General features: G+C 38.5%; 1 protein-coding gene across 1 annotated transcript in view; it reads right to left on the bottom strand.

The window, feature by feature from the left end:
* ZDHHC20 (zinc finger DHHC-type containing 20) overlaps positions 1-20,411 on the bottom strand; it is a 45,981-nt gene that overhangs the window by 7,924 nt on the left and 17,646 nt on the right. Inside the window, exons 3-10 of the mRNA XM_021379572.1 lie at positions 16,656-16,750; positions 13,163-13,283; positions 11,777-11,846; positions 10,759-10,791; positions 9,840-9,960; positions 3,439-3,571; positions 2,120-2,246; positions 830-919 (exon numbers count right to left, since the gene is read on the bottom strand). Of these exons, the coding sequence (XP_021235247.1) occupies positions 830-919; positions 2,120-2,246; positions 3,439-3,571; positions 9,840-9,960; positions 10,759-10,791; positions 11,777-11,846; positions 13,163-13,283; positions 16,656-16,750 (790 nt within the window). The remainder of the gene's footprint in view (positions 1-829; positions 920-2,119; positions 2,247-3,438; positions 3,572-9,839; positions 9,961-10,758; positions 10,792-11,776; positions 11,847-13,162; positions 13,284-16,655; positions 16,751-20,411) is intronic.

The following is a 20,411-nucleotide window of genomic DNA, read 5'->3' as shown; positions in this document are numbered from 1 at the left end:
GAAAACCTAACCCATACTGTCTGGAAGGATAACCCAATGCCATTTTATCCCATCAATAAAAGTTAGGGTCTGCTGACGAGCATCTAATACAAAAGGATACATCTGCTGTTTGCACAAGGCTCCTGCTTTTCTGTAAATTTCACAGGTTATGTTGTACTGGCAGAAACTTCTTAGCTCCCAAGTCTTGTCTTTGCACCCACCACTGCCTGATAATTCATGTGACTGCTGTTTACAAGAACCTTCAGCCACAGATTCACCAAACTATACAGAAGCCTTTCAAAATCACGTCAGTGTCACTCAAGATACAAACCACGCAAGTTCAGAGATACAAGTAGTATTGACCTAAAAGAACTCCACTGCTCAAAACCAGCAACAAACACAGTCACCTACCTCTCTGCACTGCATGCTTCAGTATCCCTTGCTTAGGCATGATGGAGAAATGCAAGTAACGTACACCCTACTTTCCTCTCATTTGAAAAATTATCTTAATTCTTTTTTTAAAGGTTCCATTACCCAGTCTTCCTTAGGAATTTTTTTCCTGTTAAAAAAAGAGCTCACAACCTTTTTACTTTCTGTATTGTTCTGTTTCCTTAGAGCCACATCCTCTGCCAAAACCAAGAAACAGCCCTTCTGCATCAAGCAGCACCACATTTATTAGTCTTGATTCATCCTATCCTTCTCTGGAGACTTACAAATCCACATGGAACTAGACAACAAGTTTAAAGTGTTAAAACAAAAAAATAATTTTGAAACTTTTTTTTTTTTTTTTTAAACCAAACAGGTAAGTATGGAACAGTACAAAAACCAACAACTTAAGTGTCATAGTTACCTTTTGGCAGGTTCATTTTGGCTTGAGACAGTTAGTTGCTCTGGATCCATAATCACCAAACGAGTTGGAAAATTACACCCATCGCCCAAACTAAACCAGAAACAAAGACTCAAGTCACTGTTTGTAGTTGACTTAAATGAAGTGAACAAGTGTCTGTGCACAAAGGCTGGAATCAACTGCTGAGTGCAGTGTTGAACTCCAGATGTGGGCAAGGCAGTCCTACCACTAAACTCTATGATCAGCTAATTACATTTTGGAGCTCAAATGATTCCCACCCTATCATTCAGTGTGGGCTGTTGAGCAATGCAGTAGCCTACATATTATAGAAACAACAACGTGCACAAGTAACAATACTTTCTGTCATTTATAATCCCAGACACTGTAGCACAAATAATATTCCAGTGGTTATACATTTCGCCTCCCTCCCATCACTGTGAGTTTAATTAAGCCTTCTTTTAAAGCAAATTTAGTCAAGATGAAACATGCTAGGGAAAACAGTCTGACCCATCTACAATACGGCTTTCACCTGTTTTAAATCACGTAAAGAGTCATGTTCATTAGGCAAACGGCTGAGGCAACCTAACATCTTGTTATACCTCTGTTTGCCGCCAGTCCTCAGTTTGGCAAAAAGTTTCACCAGCATTTAGAGCAGATACGTGAGCCTTCAAAAGCAATGTTCAAACATGGCATCTGTTTTGTTTTGCCAATTTTCAGGTGCGATGGGAGTGGGCAGCAGGTAACTCTTGCTTCAGGCATGCTTCTCTGACGCTTGTCTGCAACTCCCTAACACCAGTCCAACCAAAGTTTTAAAACCGCTATTTTCTATCATATAATTTTTTTTTTTGCACTTTCTCAGAAGGTTTTTAATAACCAAACTGTGATGTACAATAAGAGAAAAAGCTGTCAAGTTTGCTTGGACTAAGAGAGGGTTTTAAACTGATGTTTCAACGTAGCTGAAGTTCAAGCAATGTTTGGGTTTCCTCTGTGTTGCTGATTTCTGCTCTATAATCAGACACTAACACTACCAACAAAACACGCACTGTTTCTTAAATGCAATTCTCAGAGATTTCCAAACTCCTGCCCTTCACAACGAGGCTCTTATCTTTGAATTAAAACCCTATGCAGTTTGCTCAGTTTTCTCCTTTAGATTTTCCCTGTGCCAACTGTGCAAGATGCACAAACTGGCTTTTCAATTGTGCTTCGTTACATGGGAAAAGGGGAAGCAAAGTGAAAATTACGGAATCAATTAATCAATTAATTTCCCAATTAATTTCCATTCCGACTGAATACCTGGTGAAAATAGGGAGCAGCCAATACTTCTTTTCATCTCCAAAAACCTCCCTCAGATTTTTGCTGCATCCAAGAGAAAAGCCGTTTTTGTCTGGGCCATTTCGAAATGTGGGTGCACGGAATGTTTCTGTAAGAGAAGAACATGCAACTTACTTTAAAGCAGTGAGCAATCAAGGGGGAGGAATTAACAGAATCAAACTTCTACTGTCCTTAAAGCTCATATATGAGTTATTTTTCCTCACTCTGCCAAGGTCTGAAGTCAAATTAGGACCATGGTATCAGAGAAAGGTGAGATTATTACATTTGAAACGGACACACCATGAACTACAGCAAACTACCTAAATCCTACTGACATCCCATTTTTCTAGTCAGTCAGGTTATACCCTTGGCCAAGAGCCTAGAGGACTCACTGCTCTGCCCATACAAACAGTCTGTCTTTTCACAGTCATGAACCAGAAAGTAAATAAAAGTACTGACTGCACTGTCAATTATGAACCATGACTTTTGGGCAAGGCACATGCTAATTTTTTCAAAGCTAAAAAAGATACTGTGAATATTCCATAGTTGTAGGTATGTAAAACCAAAAAGGATTTAATCTTCACATCAAGAAATAAAAAACATTTCTTTCACGAAAAACTCTAGCAAGCTTAAAGTATTATGACTTTCAATTAACTCTTTTATTTCTGGGGACAGGAATTTAACTTCTATCCAAAGGTATAAGATTTTTACTTTAGATGTAGGAATACCCACCAGCAAAGAAAAGCCACTTAAAACATTACTGGCATTCCTTACAGTTTTATTACTTAGGAAATGTGCATCAGTGTTTCCATTTTTACTGCAGTGCTTTTACAGGTCACTACCTAAGACCAAGGTCTGCTTATTTTACAGGGTTCAAGAATATTCTTTCTGATCCAGAACAAAATGGATTATGTTCATACACAGCAGTCTTCAATTGGGGTGGATTCATCCAGCTACTCAAAGTGCAGTAACAACAGGGTAGCTGGTAAGTAGCAATTCTGTCTTAACACTATTTAGTCACACAACAGAAATGCACAGTGCCTCACGGATCTTAACATAAGAAACAAAGAAGTTCACATTCATCATGAATCTCCTCACTTGGCTCCAGCAGAGAACCCACTACACATGCATCATTTTCTCATGTCCCGCAAGACAGTACGTTTCACTTTTAACTGCTTTCACCAGAGACGCTTCTTACTGCACAGAATTTTAATGTTCCCTTAATCCATGAAAGCATACCCTCTCATTCTCAGCAATGTGTTTTTCTGGACAAGGAACAGTTCCATATTCCAATAACTGACCTATTGTTGATCTGTTTTTGCCAACTAGCCAGCAGTGGTAGCTGAAGAGTGACAGTATGCTGATGAAGAACATGGCTGCCACAAAGAAAAGGAAGAGTACATGGAATTTTGCATGGGTATCTGGCAATTCATTCTGAGGAGAAAGAGAGAAAGAAATTAACATGTTAACATTTTTTAAGCAGCTAATGCAGTATTATCACTAAACATTTTCTGCCACACCCATTCTGCTACAGGTCTCTCACCCCACTTTTCACAAAGAAAAGAAGCACAAGCAGGGCCTTCCTTCCATGTCACCTTAAACCGGTGTACAGTATCACTGAAGGCTGCTGAGTACCCTTTCCATCTGAGTTTAGTAACATGAGTGGACATGTTCTGTGAGTAACACTGTATAATCAGGTTAGTTTGTAAACGCACAGCAGGGGATAAAGAGTCCTATAAAAAAAATGTTGACTGTGCAGCCACAGCCAAAGAAACGCAGGGAAAACACACCCAAACCACTTTTTTCAAGGGAATAAAATACAATAAAAAGTTTTGAACTCTTTCCTGGCAGTTAATAGTACTGAACCTACTTTTGAGCTGGTAAGGAATGTGAAAGGGAAGCAGCTTAGTCATATCGTGTTGCCACGATTGAACAGCTCCCAGACAAGACCAGTTTCCTGGGACTGATCTTCAACTTTGGATGATCTCTCAAGCTGGGGAAAAAAACAGCAAGTACCTAGCAGAACAAATGTGCCATATCTGACAAGGCAGAAGTTATTCACCAGAGTGAAAAACAACTTCAGTACAATCACTGCCTAAAAAATAACCTCCCACCCACACGTGATAGTTGATTCCACCCCCCACCCCAACCATTTTTAGGGCTGCACTTTCAAGAGGCCAGTGGGATTTGTAACAGTACTATTCCAGTTCTACATCCTCAAAATCACAGTTCCTTTAAGCTTTTAAGCAGCTGACCTTTAGCAGCACTACGAAAGCAGAGAAGCTATTTTTATTCAGCATTTAGTCAGCATCACTGCCATTAGTTTTTCCATTAGCTCATTCAGTATACACATTTATCTGAGGCTTTTTTTTTTTTTTTTTTTTAAGATTACCTAAAAGACATTTCAATTAAGATCAAGTGCAGACAGGTGTATCTACACCCATGTACAGTGCCTACATTCATAGGCAATACAAACTACAAGTTTCCTCCACTGTAGTGATGGTGTAAATAACTTCTATGAATGACTGGATTAGAGAAATTATAGTAGGAACAATTTTTAAATAATTACATCAATATTGAATTTTACCTTTGGACAATTCTCTGCAGCTTTCCTGCGGCAAAGCTTTGTGCAAACAAAGACAATTTATTAAACACTAACATTATGTTAAGACCAAGTGTTCGAAAACAGCACAAGCTTTGTTAAGAAAGAAATGGTTGGTGTGCACACGTGCTCTCGGACGTGCCAAGTTCCAACGCCCATCAGCAGCCGTAGCCCCATTCTCCAAGAGAATGGAGGACAGAGTACTTAAGAGTGCATTGCTAACTGCCAAGGCATGAGATTTTCTTCTGAAGTATTGCTATTCAGATTGTGGCTGGATCACTTTCAAGTGGTTTCCTCAGCCTGAGCAGCATGACTGTGCTGGGTGCATTCCTTGCTAGTTCCCACCACAAGTACGGTTTATGCCAACATGATGCATGATGAAAACAGCTCTGAAAAGCTCAGAATACTCCAGAAGTACAAAGCAATGGTTTATAAATATAGAAAAAAGTCTGACTTCAGAACATATTTATTAGATATATTTTCAGTCAAAACCACAAAAAATAAATTGCCATTCCCTGGACAAGTTTTCTTTTTTTAAAGCAACGAAAACAGCAACAAAAAACCTGCCAGATTTTAAATTCCAAACTTCATACAAGGGTAGCCACCTTAGCTAAGGTGTGAGTGCTTCACAAACCGATCGCATGGGAGATGCATTAAGTTAGACTGCAGTGCAGAAAGCCTCAGGGAGAGCCCAAGCTTTTACCCTGGAGTCTGGCATATATTAACAGTGTTTTCAGAAATGCCAGCTACTGAGAGATAATGCTAGAGGAAGCAAAGGATAGCAGAGTCCAGCTATCTGAACTGCCATGTGGGTTCAATTTCCTTATCTATTGCCTTAATTTATTTATTGGATCTTGTTTTGCCCAGATAATTTGTGCAGCAGTCAACTCCTCCCACAACTGAAGGGACATAAAGTGTTTCCTGATTCCCTACAATGAAAGCTAGTAAAATACACAGCCGACCCCAACTGCTGCTAGCCCCTAAGCTTTGTGTTAAAGCTATGACGATTCTCCCTACCTCAGAACACGTGGTAGTTTTCCTGGGAAACATGGTTTTCAGATTAATTTTCATAACTTCTTGGTGGCATGCATACACCCAAGCACTCACGCTTGCCAATACTCCAACACCACAGTTTGCAATTTACACAAAAACAAAAAAGGAATCAGAGTTTACACGTTCAGGCTTTTCACCACACAACTGTATAAAGAAAGACTATAAGAAACTAGAACATTAAACTACTAAGCATTACAAAAAGTACTACCTATATGACTCTTGTGGAATTGCTTACTTAAATGACATAGTTCTCTATGAACAATTCCCAGGCCAGTTGATTTTGTAGCTCAGAAGAGCAGTGACAGCTTCGTTTTTGTGTCTGGACCAGAAAAGATAAGTTTATTTCAGCTGCATCTTCTTCAGCCAGTAGGTCTACAACTGGGAGAAGGATTTTTTATTATGCAGGATGAATATGCACAATCCCCAGAGAGCATTCACCTTTTCTGACTACACAGTTTCAGCTACTGGCTCTAAGTTCTTGAGTGAGAGTTGGCAAAACTCAAGCATCTTTCAAAAAAAAAATAAAATCTAATATCCTTCCTGGAGAGAAGGGAGCACTCTATGAACGTGTATCACAGACTCAGCCACAGCTGTGTACTAGCAGCAATCCACACGCCACAGCATGTGAAAACAATGAAACTTCCACCATGATTTATTTAAAAAACATGTTTAGCAGAGCACAGAAGCAGAGCCTTGCAGGTGGGAAAACTGCAGTGCTTACAAAGAGAAGTGATTTGCACCATGAAATTGCATTTACTTTGCACACATCACAGACCAAAGCAAGCTGCTATTTTGAAGAGCCTTTTACAAACTCCTTCACAAGCACTGAGTCATTTGGGCATCTATCAGGTCACTTCATAAACTAAATAAAAAAAAAACCAAGCAAAAAAAAAAAAAGCTGTCAGAACTCAACTTGTTACTCATCTTAAATCTAGAAAAAACTTGGAACATCTCATATACATTCATCTGTGTATAAGCAAGAGGACTCAGTTCTAACCAAGGACAAGGAATCACTTTTTTTTTTTTTTAAATGCAGAGGGCTTTTATTTTGTTGTTGTTGTTTTTAGAAGTATGCACCATCTGCCCTGGAACACACATCATATACTTAAATTAGCTACGCTCAGGATTGTCAAAATAATTTGGAGGGCACTGAAAGACACTGAAAACAGCTGGAAAATATACAGGTTTCAAGGTGGGAGAGAGCACAGCAAGAATGAGAGCTGATACAAACTTCCACTGGGAAGTACTACCATGCACTATGTAAACAAGGTGTCAAGGACTGGGCGTTCAGCCAGCCCTGGCATTTGTATCAAACACATTTTGTTAACCTGCGGTTTTATCTGCTCATCTTAAACAACTTCCTAGGTAGAAATGAAACTTTAATAACAAAAAGAGTTCTGAGTATAACAAAAGGAATAAAAACGGCATTCATATTACCCTGATCTACAAAACAGATTGTAATACTCACATAAGAGTGTAAACACTTGTAAACACTCAGAGCCAGCGCAGTTGCTCCATCACTGCTGGACCACTATTAAACTATTTGGCCAGTACTTCTGCACACAGCATGAAAGATGCTATGCGAGACTAGTATGTGCAAGTGGGACACAGATTTTTTTTCCACAAGAGGTAGGTGTGCACACCTCACAAACCTGCAAGTGTGTGAACGTTGTGCCATTATGCAGGTATTACCAACAGTGCAACACAACGCATTGCTAAAATTTGTGTAGTTAGCACATACACTTTTATCATCTCATCACCCCAAGTTCTAATCAAGGCTACGCTACAAGTGGTTCATCCTCAACCCCAGCACTGGGTATACAATGCAGTTTGTTACACACTTTCTCTGAAAACATTTGTGAAAAAGCAAAAAAAGAACCTCAACCTTCTGAAGGGGGACTACAACATTCCTGACAGTCAAGCTATGATGAAATAAAACCCTCGAAACTAACGAAATCTAGAGAACCCTGACAGTTACCTGTCTGATGGGGTAGCAAACAAAGCTGAGCACTAGCAGTGTAGTGAAGCCACCTAGAGTGAGCACGCACCCGTACCCCCTCTGATCTGGATACAAATTCAGAGAGAAGCTTCCAGGACTAACGTATAGTCATCAGCACCTACCAAAACGTTTACAATATGAGAGTTGGATTAAGTTCTGCAAGCCTGCAGGATTATGATGCCACCAACTCTTTGAAGAACTCTAGTTTAATCAAACTACCATAAAATCACAGCAAAATTAGCTTTGTGAAATGATTTAGTATGCATAAAGCGAGTCAGAGTTCTATTGTAATTATAAGATCAAGAAAGTAATTGGGAAATTAAAGCAACAAGTGCAAACACACAACTACATTTTCTATTGTCACGTTTTAGAAGGAACCCATTCTTGTAGGAAGCATTTTAAGCAATTAAATCATTAAAAAAAAAAAAAAAAGCCCTCTTAAGTTGACTTCCTCTGCTCAAGGGTCCACTTCATTATCTTGTCCGATGGGCTTTGGAATAGGCTTGCTGCAAATGCTGGTATTCAGTGTTTGTTATGGTCAGAAGTCCTGCTGACTTCCACTGCAGTAACATTTATGAAGTGAGGTGACAAAACAAACTCATCTTTGCTCAAGCACTGATAGGTAAATATGTAAAAGCGCATCTACAGCTACGTTCGAAATGGCGTACAAAGCACTGGGAAGCAGCCAGGAGAATGTCTGGGAGTGGCACGCTTAGAAATTAAAAATTCAACTATTTACAGTCAAGCAAGACTGAACAGCAGAATGGGACCTTTTCATTTGAAATATCTACCAGTCCACAACTACAACTGATAAATACGTCCATGATCTTCATCTCACAAATTACCGAAAGCTCGATTCCCACACAGTTCCTTGCTCTCCAGTGACAGTCTGCTGTACAGAACTGAGGGAAACAGTACTTTGGCAGATGAGACCCACAGGCTTAGATGAACACAAACAAACATGCTTTTTGTACCATTTATCTTATCTGTCTAGTGACATTGATCTCAAATACAGCTATTCTGAATACATGACAAAGCTTCACTTACTCCGAGATGGCATTTTGCTCTAGTAAAGACTTTCTTTTGCAATAGGTAATTACTGCTCTTCACAGCGACACCAACAGCAACTAGATCTAAGAAACGTGTGCTGTTGTTTATTTATAAAGACGTGATGGAAAACTTTCCATAAAGCAGTGATTTTTTTTTCCCCCATGTTAGTTAATGGAATCTGATTAAGAGAATTCTGATGCTATCTCTTCTGTCTCAAGAGGCAGGAACGCACAGTATGAGGTGTCAGAGACTAAAGGAAACAACACCTGAACACATTCTGTTCAGCCTGGAAAGCAACTGGAACAAAACGGATAAGAGGAAAATAACACTGACATGCAAGGATGCTCACTCTTCGCATACATTCTAAGTCTAATAAGATACGTGTATGCATATCTATCATTTAACAACTAATAATACTTTCAAGGAATACAGGTATAATTAACACCATACCTATCCTAGCACACTCTCCATATCAGATCAATAAAGCCACCAGTATGAAGTACAGACATGCCTAAGGACTCCAAAGCAGAGATAACAGGGGGTTCCCAAGAAATTCACTGTCTTATCTGATTGCAGAGTAACCACAAACAAGTCCAAGACACAAAATTAAAAATACTGACGTGAAATACACACACGTACTTGTTTTATACTATCAATTCTTTCTATACCTATGTATCTACAACTCACAGTCTCAAGAAAAAAAAAAAAAAAAAAACCCAACCAAAAAACCACCTAAGCTGTGCCACTTGATTCTGATGGAGCAGAGAAATTGTAGCGTCCTCATCAGAACTTCTTCCCCCAGTTATTCATTCTGGGCAGCGTAATAATTTAATTCATCAATATTCAGAAGGTTCTCCTGTTTCAGTCACTTTGAATGATGCTGTTAATGGTAATGAACTATGGAACAGAATAAATGGTGAGTGACAACATGCTGATGCAGCCTTCAAGAATACATGCAAGATTAAACAAACAAACAAAAAAAACACCTTAGAACTTACTGTCCAAAACTTTATGAAGTACTGCAAGACTGTAGCAGCAACAAACAGACAGTACAGTAAGGAATACATTAAAAACAGGAGGAAGAATTTGTAGTTAGAAAATCCCACACAATTATTCACCCTAGAAGGAGGGGAAAGAGAAAGAGGTTACTATGATATACCAAAAAGTAAATAAAATAATAACAATTAAAAAGAAAAAAAACCAACAACCAAAAAAGCACAATACATTCAACTGCTTTTGCAGAGTATAACATGTATGATGTCAGTGATATGCCCAGAACAGTCTGACACTAGTTTTTCAGAAGCATTTTAAGCCATCATTTTGAATGAACTCCTGTTTCTTCTGGCCAAGTTAGCTGAGGCCTTCCCATAAATTGGGCCCTCTCCCAGTAAGTTCTACAGGACAGGATGTGAGCTGGCAAAGCATATGATACATACAGTCTCTACAGGGAGAGTCTTACACACTAGGAACTAACTACTGCAGATCATACAAGTCTGTCCATCAACTTCAGAGGATGTTGCTTTGGTTACAAAAACTCCTTCAAGCCAAGATAGCACAATCTTCTTATCTTTATACAGATAGTAGGAAATATTCTTGCTGACTATCAATGAATACAAACTGCAGAAGAGTAATCAGGAACTGATTTTCACAAGGTAGTGGTTATCACCTCTTGATAACAATACTGCACAAAAGAAATGCTATTTCTCATAGAGATAGATCTTGTTAACTCCAGGGTTTCTCTGTATAAGGAAAAACTGCATGGTTTGAGCTGCAACACACATTTTCACATACTAAAGCCTCCAGAAATACTGTAAAAATCAATTTTTACTTCAAAGTTTCATTTCTGAAGCAGCATGTACAACTTGATTAATTATTATTATACTGTTCTTTTTCTTTATTTTGTGTTTATAAACTTACCACGGACAGTGGTGGTCCATTTTTAGTACGCATCTGAAAAAGAGAAGAGGTGATCTCCAGCAAGTTAAAGAAAACAAATATGTTTTTTTTGTAAGACACACGCTTTTAGCTTCTAAAGGTTCTGGGGTTTGTACTTTTATAATGTAAATTCCCCGCTGTATCTTTTCCCAGTTGTCCTAATTCACATCATGTCTTCAAACTGCAGCAGACACCCTTTCAACCAAAATGACCAAGTGAGATTCAATAGAGCTATGAAGAGTCTCTTAAATTAACATTAAACTACTAAGCAACACTTAAGCTACGTCATCTATCGTTGATTAAGCCACGCTTGTCTTATGTGCATGTTGAAAGAAAACAAATCCAAAAGATGCTTCAGAGTTGCATAGGTAAGGTACGCCAACCCAGCATTCATTTCAACTAAGTCTAACTTAGGGCTGTTTTTGTTACATTTGTTCCCTTCCTATTTGTTCACAGTAATTGAGGGAAAAACGGCACAGTGAGTAAACTCAATAGTCCATAAGCCATCGTCACCCAGTTTTAGTTTAAGGGCAGGTGACAGACATCTCAGACAAACAGATATTGCTGCATTTGCTACTAAATTTGATTTTAGCCAAAAGACGTGTATTAGGTTCTTCAGCCAATTAGATTTCCCCTAGCTCAGCCATACAAAGCTTTGCTCACAGCTTCAGTCTTCAGTGCCCTTACAGACTTCTCTGATGACTCAGAATGAGGTTAGGGAACAACACCGATGTCTTTTAAATGGCAAAGATGTAATTCCACTGCTACTTCTTCAGATAAAGGATTTTAGCATTATTAGTTTTCCTAGCAAGTTCTGCCATTTTGGTCTACGGGTCTGCAACAGGAGATTTGCTTTCTTGAACTCCAGGTACCATTTGTTTTACAAGGGAACAAACAGTAAAATCAACTGTCAGGCAAGGGCTGAAACACTGAAAAATGAACATCCTGAAGTGATGATCTAAGAGAGAGAAAATCCATCATTTTAGATTCAGAAACTTACATGTCACATGCAGAACAGTGGTGGCAGCGGTCAGGTTTGATGAGCTGGCATCGATCACAGTATCTGATGGCTGCATTCAAGTGGCAAGGGACAAATTGTTAGAAGTAACTTAATTTTACAAAGGTTTTCCATCTTAACATATACTGAATCTTAAAAGCTCTCTTCCCACCCCATCACGCCTCTTTCCACAGACCTTCATGTACCTGCTCACACAAGATACACTTTTCAGTTTTTTAAAGAAACACAAGAAAGTATTTTAAACACTTGTCTATGATTCTATTACTACTGTACAGAGCTCACTTCCATTTATGCTCTGGCTCCTCAGTCTTTCCATAATTCACCCTCATCCTCTGGCAATGATCCTCCCCCACCATCTCTCACTTTCTTTCACCTCTGGACAGAGTACTTAAATATCTCAACGTGAAATTACAATCTTCCAGTAAGCCAGCTTTCAGCATTAGCTTTCTCTGTCCTATTCAGCAAACAGAGATATAGCAGACCGTTCAGCAAATTAGCTCTCTCATCTTTCCTGGGTATTTTTAAACAAGCCTTCAAGCTCTTCTCAATGGAAATAAGACAGGAGCATAAGCAGTTTGAAAGGAGGAGGAAAGCCAACACCTACAGCTAAGCAGAACTGCTAAGAGCTGGCAGCAGCTTCCTGGACCACTTCAGGAAATGGGGTTCCCTCAAAGGGAGGTTGTATTTAAAAAAAAAATAAAAAAATCCAGGTATCCTCAGACTGTGTTTGGAACGTCACAGTAAACTTTGGTAACAGTATCCTGAGTATTTTATGCAGAACACTACAATAATCCTCATTTCAAGAAAGAGAAACAGGTATTTTTAAAAACCATACATGTGCATAAAACAACAGTTTCATGTATAGATTGGAATAAAATGTTTATATATATATTAAAGCTCTGTACTGAATTATAGGCGAGAGTGAAATAATATTTGATTCTTATTAAATTCTAGCCTTAACTACGAAGATTCTCTACCTATGGAATTGACATAGCTCAGAAAAAGAAAGAGGGATACAAATAATTGTAAAACTGAGCATAAAGTCCAATTTTCACCTATTTCTAGGTATATTTCTTTGCTGTGGTTAATTTTTGTTGTCAGAATCAGAGCTAAATGTTCTCATCCAGCTTCTTACTATAAGAGGTGTTTTTTTCTTTTTCTCTTTTTTGAAAGAACTATTCCAAGTACTGCTTGTGGTTGCACGTTGAGACTTCCAGAAAAAGGATTCCAGTTTTTCATGGTGAAAAAAAAAACCAAACAAGTTCACTGTCTTTGCAGAAGGTGCTTGACATATTGTTCATTCACTGACATCAAACAAACCTCACTGCATTAAACTAGCAGCTTCAGGAGCACAAAACCGTATCTCACCTCTTGATGCTGTTGTTGTATAGATAGGCAAGTCTTTAGCAGCTCTTTTCAAAATCTCCTGCTGGGACTCCGGTCTCTCTTCTTTTTCATACTGTTCTTTATCAGCTTTTGATAAGCAGAACTAGGAGCGAAAAGATGGGGATAAAAGGATGGGAGTAATTATAACTTTGTGTTCTATTCAAGCTCCAAGGAAGAGACTCTGTGTGTTTTAATCCTACATCTCTGGGTGACCCCTGCCCTCATCCTTCCCCCCTGAGTACCACAGAAGATCCTCCACTCTGTCTGCTACATTAGCTATTGCGTTTTCCCTTCAACACAGTGAAAGCAAAAAACCTGGGGGAGTTTTAAGAAGGTGCAACCTTTAACTCCTGATGAGTATAAATTCAACTCACTCATGAACAAGAGAAATGTCTAACAAACAGTCCCTTGCTGTGACTGGAGGTTAAAGCTGTCACTTTATGCCCCACATTCTTTCTCTGACTAAAGAGCAACAGAGAAAATAGCAGTGGGGGAAGGCACTTTTCATGGCACAGAAACTGAAAGAGTTTAAATGGAATTTTTATTTGGAGTAGTCAGCGTTGGTCTCAAAACCCATAAGCTGTACTGAAATCAGTTTTAGCAAAGCCTGTACAGTTTCAGAGAGTTACAAATCTGAGTACAGTATGAGGACCACTCCTGTTCAAGCCTTACACCAATTCCAAGTATTACCAGTATCACCTGGAGAGCTTTTACTCACTTGTGAAACGTTTACTTTCCTATCTACTGAAATAACGAGCTTTACCATTAAGCTCTGCGAAACCCAGTGTGCTGACAAGTCCCTGTGGAGCTGAGGCTGAACTCAAAATTTCCTCTGGTATTTTCTCTTCTGAAGCACTTTTAAATTCTGAGCTTCCTGCAAGGACAAGAACCCTTTTTATGAACACACACAGACAAAGTATTCACAGTAGTGAGTGGAAAATGCTGTGTGCGCAACTGGAGCAAAAACTGGCTTAGTGTGGCTTAATACGACCATATTTTCCTACCAAAAATATGTATATGACTGGTTCACATAGATTTTTGTCTCATCGTGTACTTTTTCCACTTTTGGAATGGAGTTGGTTGGCAAGCAACAACGAAGACTCAGCTTACAGAAAAGGATGAAGCAGTAAGACACGGTTGCAATTTCTCCGTTTTACTTCCCAATCCAGAATGCAAATAAGTTGCTTGACATCCCCCAGAATCTAGTTACAGTCTTCGGTTACATATGATAGCCCTAACAGCACTCCAGTTATTGAGCCTATCCATCATTCACGGTTGAGACATGAAGCACGGCCTCCTTTTAAATAATCAAGAATTAGAATCAATCCATGAGAAGAATGAAACTGAAGTTTAACACTTTAGTCATCAAGAGTTTGGACTTATTTAAAAAAAAAAAAAAGTAACCATCTCTAAACTAGAAGACTAGGTATTTACTGAAATACAGAAACTGGAGATGCTCACATCAAACACTTAAGATAGATGTGAAGCATCATGCCTTTCTCCCTATTGCCTCTTATGTCTGCTGGGGTACCAAGTGGCTGTCTCTATGAGCCATGATCAAGTAGAAGTTACATTAAATATGAAATACTACTTCTAGATCACATTTATACGATAAGCCATTAATGTACAGAAAAGGAACTAAACCATGAGACTTAAAACTTCATTAGTTTCTCCAAGTAACATCAGAGTATTACTCTTAAAAATCCCAAATAAAGATCTTGGTTTTCTGAAGAGCTATATTTCTGTTCTAATTTCAGAAATTAATAGGGCCATGAGACCACAGGCTCGCTGGACAATGGCAGGAAATGCATGTTCAAAGACATCAAAAGTTGTCCATTACCACATAGCTAACAGAACTTCCAACGTGGTTCCAGTGGTTCTTACTGAAAACAAAAAGAGCCCCTTTGTTTCCTTCCTCTTTCTGGATCTAATATTGTGGATTGTTCTTTCTTCCAACAAACGCATAGGGATTACACTAGGGCAGCTGCAGAATCCCTTTTTAGTTCAACAGTATGATCACAGGATGCTGTTTGTTTTGCAAGAATAGCTAATTTAAATGACTAAAATACATATGTTCATACTCATACAATGAGGAGATTCTGAAGTCTGGTTTTAAACAAAGCCAGCAGAAATTACTCACTGATACATGAACAGAAGGGACTTTCCCAGAGAGAGAAGGAAGTGTGTTTCCTGAGTTGTCTTTTTTTTTTTCATAGAAGAAAATTGTATTACTCTGATCTATGCTTGCATGCAATATAGGAAATATTCATCACATGCCATATGCCCCATATATCCTTTCACCTAATATCAAAAGCTTCCTTTGGTATTACTGCAACTACAGAGTAAGTACTATCAGAAAATGATTTCTATTGCTAAAGAACCAAGGCAGACAGCAAAATTTACCAGACAGCTTTAGGAGCAGCTTGAGTTCACACAGCTTTACAAAAAAGGGAGTTGCAACCACGCAGCTAACCTGCTAAACGTTTGCTCACAGAATGGTCCCACGTAAAGCTGAAGTAATCCACCCTGAAGATGAGCACCTTTGAATTTCTACGTTTAATTATTCAGCATTGTCCTTTTTTGTTCAGCTAAGAAGCAAAATAGTTTTTAGCTTTGTATTTTGCAGCTTTCTAAGATACAGACTTCTAAGACATAATTAAGAACTGCAGAGCAGAGCTTACTCTTCCATGGAAATGTGGTTTTAACTCTTTGCAGAAACGTTTAAGGCTGGCACTGGCTGTCAGTCTTGACAAAAATAGAATAAAAATGCAACCCTTGTAGAGCATCCAACATCTCAAACAGTTTATCCAGTTTAAAAGCTTTATAAAACCAAGGGAAGAATTTTAAATTTGGTGCCAGCATTTAAATGCTACAGACACATGCCTTAGAGAAAGTAGAAACAAAGTAATTAATTTCAGGCTTAAAGCAATTAGTACTGCTCTTTTCCAAAACAAAATTTGAATCCACCCTGTGTTCTTTTGCAATTACTGTAAAGCTTCTTTATGTATTCAATTCTCAGTCGTCACTAAATCTCGACTCTTGACTTAGTAGTAAGTGGTTCAGTCCTTCGGATTATGAATATACATTGCATTACTACATTTTTCAAACAAAGTTCAAAACCAAGAAAACAAACAAAAAACAGTCATTGGATTTTTCCATTTTAAAAATGTCAAATTATTTCATAGCAAAGCACTGCAGCCCCAAATAAACCTTATCTTACTGCTTCAGCACATACATGACTGTCAAATTTGTGACGTATTAAACATTTATTTTAAGGAAATGCCATTATACGAAGCTCACAGTTTTTTAAGAGTAATTTGATGATCTTCATTCATGATTTGCTGTCAAGCCGTTCTATTTCAGATAATGAGAAGGGACAGGTGAATCATGCATTACTGCAAACAAGTTTCATCGCTGAAAACAGTTCATCTACTTATAAAAAAAAGCATTGACATTTTTCTAACGTCAGATTTACCTCATTGGAGGGGGATGCAGGAGATGTGAAAATTGTCTTCCCATAGGACCACACAAACATGACAAATGACAGATGGAAAATCACAAGGTACACAACTGCAATAAAATACAAATAAAATTTTGGTGAATATAGCCAAAGACAGCAAGCGATAAACCCCCTGATTTTTACTGAGGGCTACAGTATGATACTGTGAATCACCTGATAAGATGAAGTTATATTAAACCCTTTTGCCTGGGTCAACTTTGCACTGTAGGAGCACCCACTTAAAAAACAAGCAAACAAAAAAACCCATCAAACCCACAGAAAACTCAAACCCACACACCACCGCCAAATCATTAAATAAGATGGTAGCTGTTCCTCAAGGAACCGTTATGTTTTTATCTAAGATTCTCAAAGAGATTTGAAGAGGGAAAAACAAAACAAAAACAACTAGAACTGAACACAGTTTCACCTTACTAACCTTTTTAGGCAAGTCTGCGACAACTCTAATCTAAGATTATAGTAAAGAGATGTACTTCTAACAGAAACAGCAAAGCACTGTGCTATCGTAGAAGGCACTGCTCTTCAACAAGAGTAAAAACCCCAAACCAAGAAGCGAGAGAACTAAACTCTGAGATGAGAGCTGGCTGCAAGTTAAAATTGCCTGGAAATCTTATTTCAAATCATCAGAGGCATGTACACTGCAAGAATCCCACTATTACAGTCACACTGGTACCAAAACGTAGGTGGCTTTAGTACGGAGCCCCGTCAATTTCCGAATGAGTCTGTGTCACACAGTCGCCTTAAACACCCAAGACCTTATGACCCAGGAAGGTTCTTCCAAACTCATTTCCTCTAACAGTTCATTTTACCACTCAAAGAGGAAACAGATTGGTCATGCCAGATCAGCAAGCCTTAGAAAAGAAACCATACCAAATATTTACGTTATCTTCACTTTTTTAGTTGCAGGAAGAAGGAAACTTGACCTACTTTCCTGTGAAGATACACCAAGCCCTTTAAGAAGCCACATTACATCCTTAATGGATTGCAGAACAGACTCTTAAGGTCTGTTAACTTTAGGGTAAGGTTAACTTAAGGAACTTGCATAAGCTCAAAAAAAAAAAAAAAAGCATGAGTACAGTCACAAAAGACATACTCCTAATTTATCATTTTTTTCAGGATTTTCACTGTTCATTACAGTAAAATGAGAAAAAGCAAAACACCACCACCAAAAAATAGTATTTGTGCTTCCTTCAGAGAATTCTGCTTTTTACCTTTGCTACAGACTCCTCCAACTTTACAGACAGACTTGGCAAATTTTCAACTGTGGAACTCAATGAAGATGCAGAATTTTTCTAAAACTGTCCTAAAATTGTCACTTGAATTCTATTTCTGATAGGAGAGAACTCATGTTTGGCTGTACAAGGCACTACCTAATTAGAAACAGTGTTCTGTTAAGAACATACTATACATATTCAAACAAAACATGAGTAAGCAATTTAAAAATGTGAGATAACTAGAGAAGAGAAGACTTAAAATCTTAGTGGAAACAGCTGCACAAATCAAAGCTTTGGAAGAAAAAAAGGGTGAGAGGAGTTGAATAGAAATGAGAAGAGGGGAGGGCACAGCTAACGGTTTCATTCTGTTCATAAAAATCAACCCCAGAATCCAAGTTCTTTTGAAGGTTTATTTTTAGTGCATGCAATACTCCATAAACAGCAGAGCCTTGAAGTCATAGGCTGTAAATATGTCAATAACAGGGGTACAACTCTGCAGCAACACAACCAGGATTTACCAGAAAGAGGCAGCTGTTAAAGGGCTCTTGTACTCTTGCAATAACCAAGATCTTGCAACCTGGCACTGTCATTACATGCAAAGACACAGGCAGGCAGAGGGGTCACCACCTAGAGAGCAGCAAGTGCCTGCAGTTGGCAGTCTGTACTGGCCTTGCACTGAGTTAACTCTTGCTTCTTTTCCCACTTCCATGCTGCCATTCCTACTATACGTACAAATATGAGTTCTGCCACTGCTCTCCAAGAAATGAGTTTGTGCAAAGATCATTTTTTGATGGCTTTACTTTGGAAGTCAATCTACCCAACCCTTTTGGAAGCAGTATCCCTTCTGAGACTACTCCCTGAAGCTTCTTGCATCAGTTCCAAATACAGATAGAAGCTGGCTTCATTTCCATTCAGTTCATTTTCTTGTAATTGCAAGACAGATTAAAAAAACATCAAATAACTCAAACCCAACACCTGCAAGTTTAGCTAGATTTAAGAGTCCTGAAGCAGTTCTGGCTAGGGAATCCAGGATTCTTGATGCCATGCTGTGACCAAATTAAACAGTTTCTCTCTGAAGGCACTGACATGTATTGGACCATAATTTAAGCCCTCAGGAAGACAATGTCATAAGACGTGCTCTTAGCATCCTCCGAGGACATGCTAATGCTAAGCCCTCATAAGATTTACCCCTAACAATTTTTTCTTAACCATTCTTAACATCCCTTTAAAGACAGTCACGTTATAGAGCTAATAATACTTAACCACACTATATTGATAAGAGAGGCTGAGATTTGACTTTATTCCCCTACCATAATAGATATAAATCTACACAAGAATATGAAAACGAAAGGACAGGGAAACAAATTAGCCTCGGTGGGGTGAAGAAATCACCAGTAATTGAATTACAAGTTGTAATTAAAATGGCAGTAAGAAGATTTGAACACAGCACACTGGAAAACATATTTGCTAAGATGCATATTATTAATCTACATTGCAATGTTACTAGTACTTTGGCCATTTGATTCTTCTAATGTCGTTTCCTGGCTACTGAAAGTTGGCTTCTAAGAACTTGATAAAGCTTATGAGAAGTCTAATTTCAAATGAAAAACAATTTTACATCTCATTTTAAAGATCAGTCTCCGTTGTAAAGAGATTCATGCATGCAGGGTACCTGTGACATGCTGCAGAACTGAAGGTGCAATAAGCATGCAAGTGACTGCTTTCAAAAGCCTAACAAGGCACGTTTCAAAGACATCATCTGTCTCATTAATTAATCAAGTATTTTTCTTCTCCGGTAGATTTGATCAGGCAGGCATTGCATTTGAATTAAAGCCAGAGATCCGGCTACACTACATCGACATCATTGCTCTGCCATGCTTCTTTAACAGAATCGTGGATCTTCTGCTTCTGAAAGAAACTAGAAAGTAAAACTTTACTTCTAGTTAAACTAGGAAGTGAAAACGCAGCAGCCATCTGCAGGATTCTTTGCAGTTTTAATGAAGCCTAGCTGTGCTTTGTGATAAAAAGAACAGGCTGACACTGCTCCTGTCTTCAAAAGCTTACAGTTTATTTTGGAGGTTTTCCCATTCTTTCACCTCCTCTTTAAAATATAAAAGCAGACAGATTGCAGCAGGGTTACTCTGCAGTTTTCTCCTGGATGCCCCCTTCCAAGAAGTGAACTGATGGGTTACTTTCAAATTCCATGCTTTTTTGCAAAAATATTTAAAGAGATGAGAGCCTCTTCTGTAGAGCTGCGTGGTCTCTACTCTGAAAACAGCTCTTTGTGGGTAATCTATGCTTAATACAAGACCATGACAACTACTGTCATGTTACCTCACAATTTGAAATGAACTTCCACACATCCCAATCATTTGTGTTTCTACAGGAAAAAAAACCAAGCCTGAAGTTTTATAAAGACAGTACTTGGAACTTCTGGAATTGCGTGATTCTTCAGCCCAGTTTTTGTCTACACCTGAAAGAAGCGGCAAAGCAAGAATGC

This window comes from Numida meleagris, chromosome 1 (genome assembly GCF_002078875.1).
Source record: "Numida meleagris isolate 19003 breed g44 Domestic line chromosome 1, NumMel1.0, whole genome shotgun sequence".
NCBI lineage: Eukaryota > Metazoa > Chordata > Aves > Galliformes > Numididae > Numida > Numida meleagris.
The sequence above is the reverse complement of the archived record's forward strand: the minus strand, read 5'-3'. Positions and strand labels throughout refer to the sequence as shown.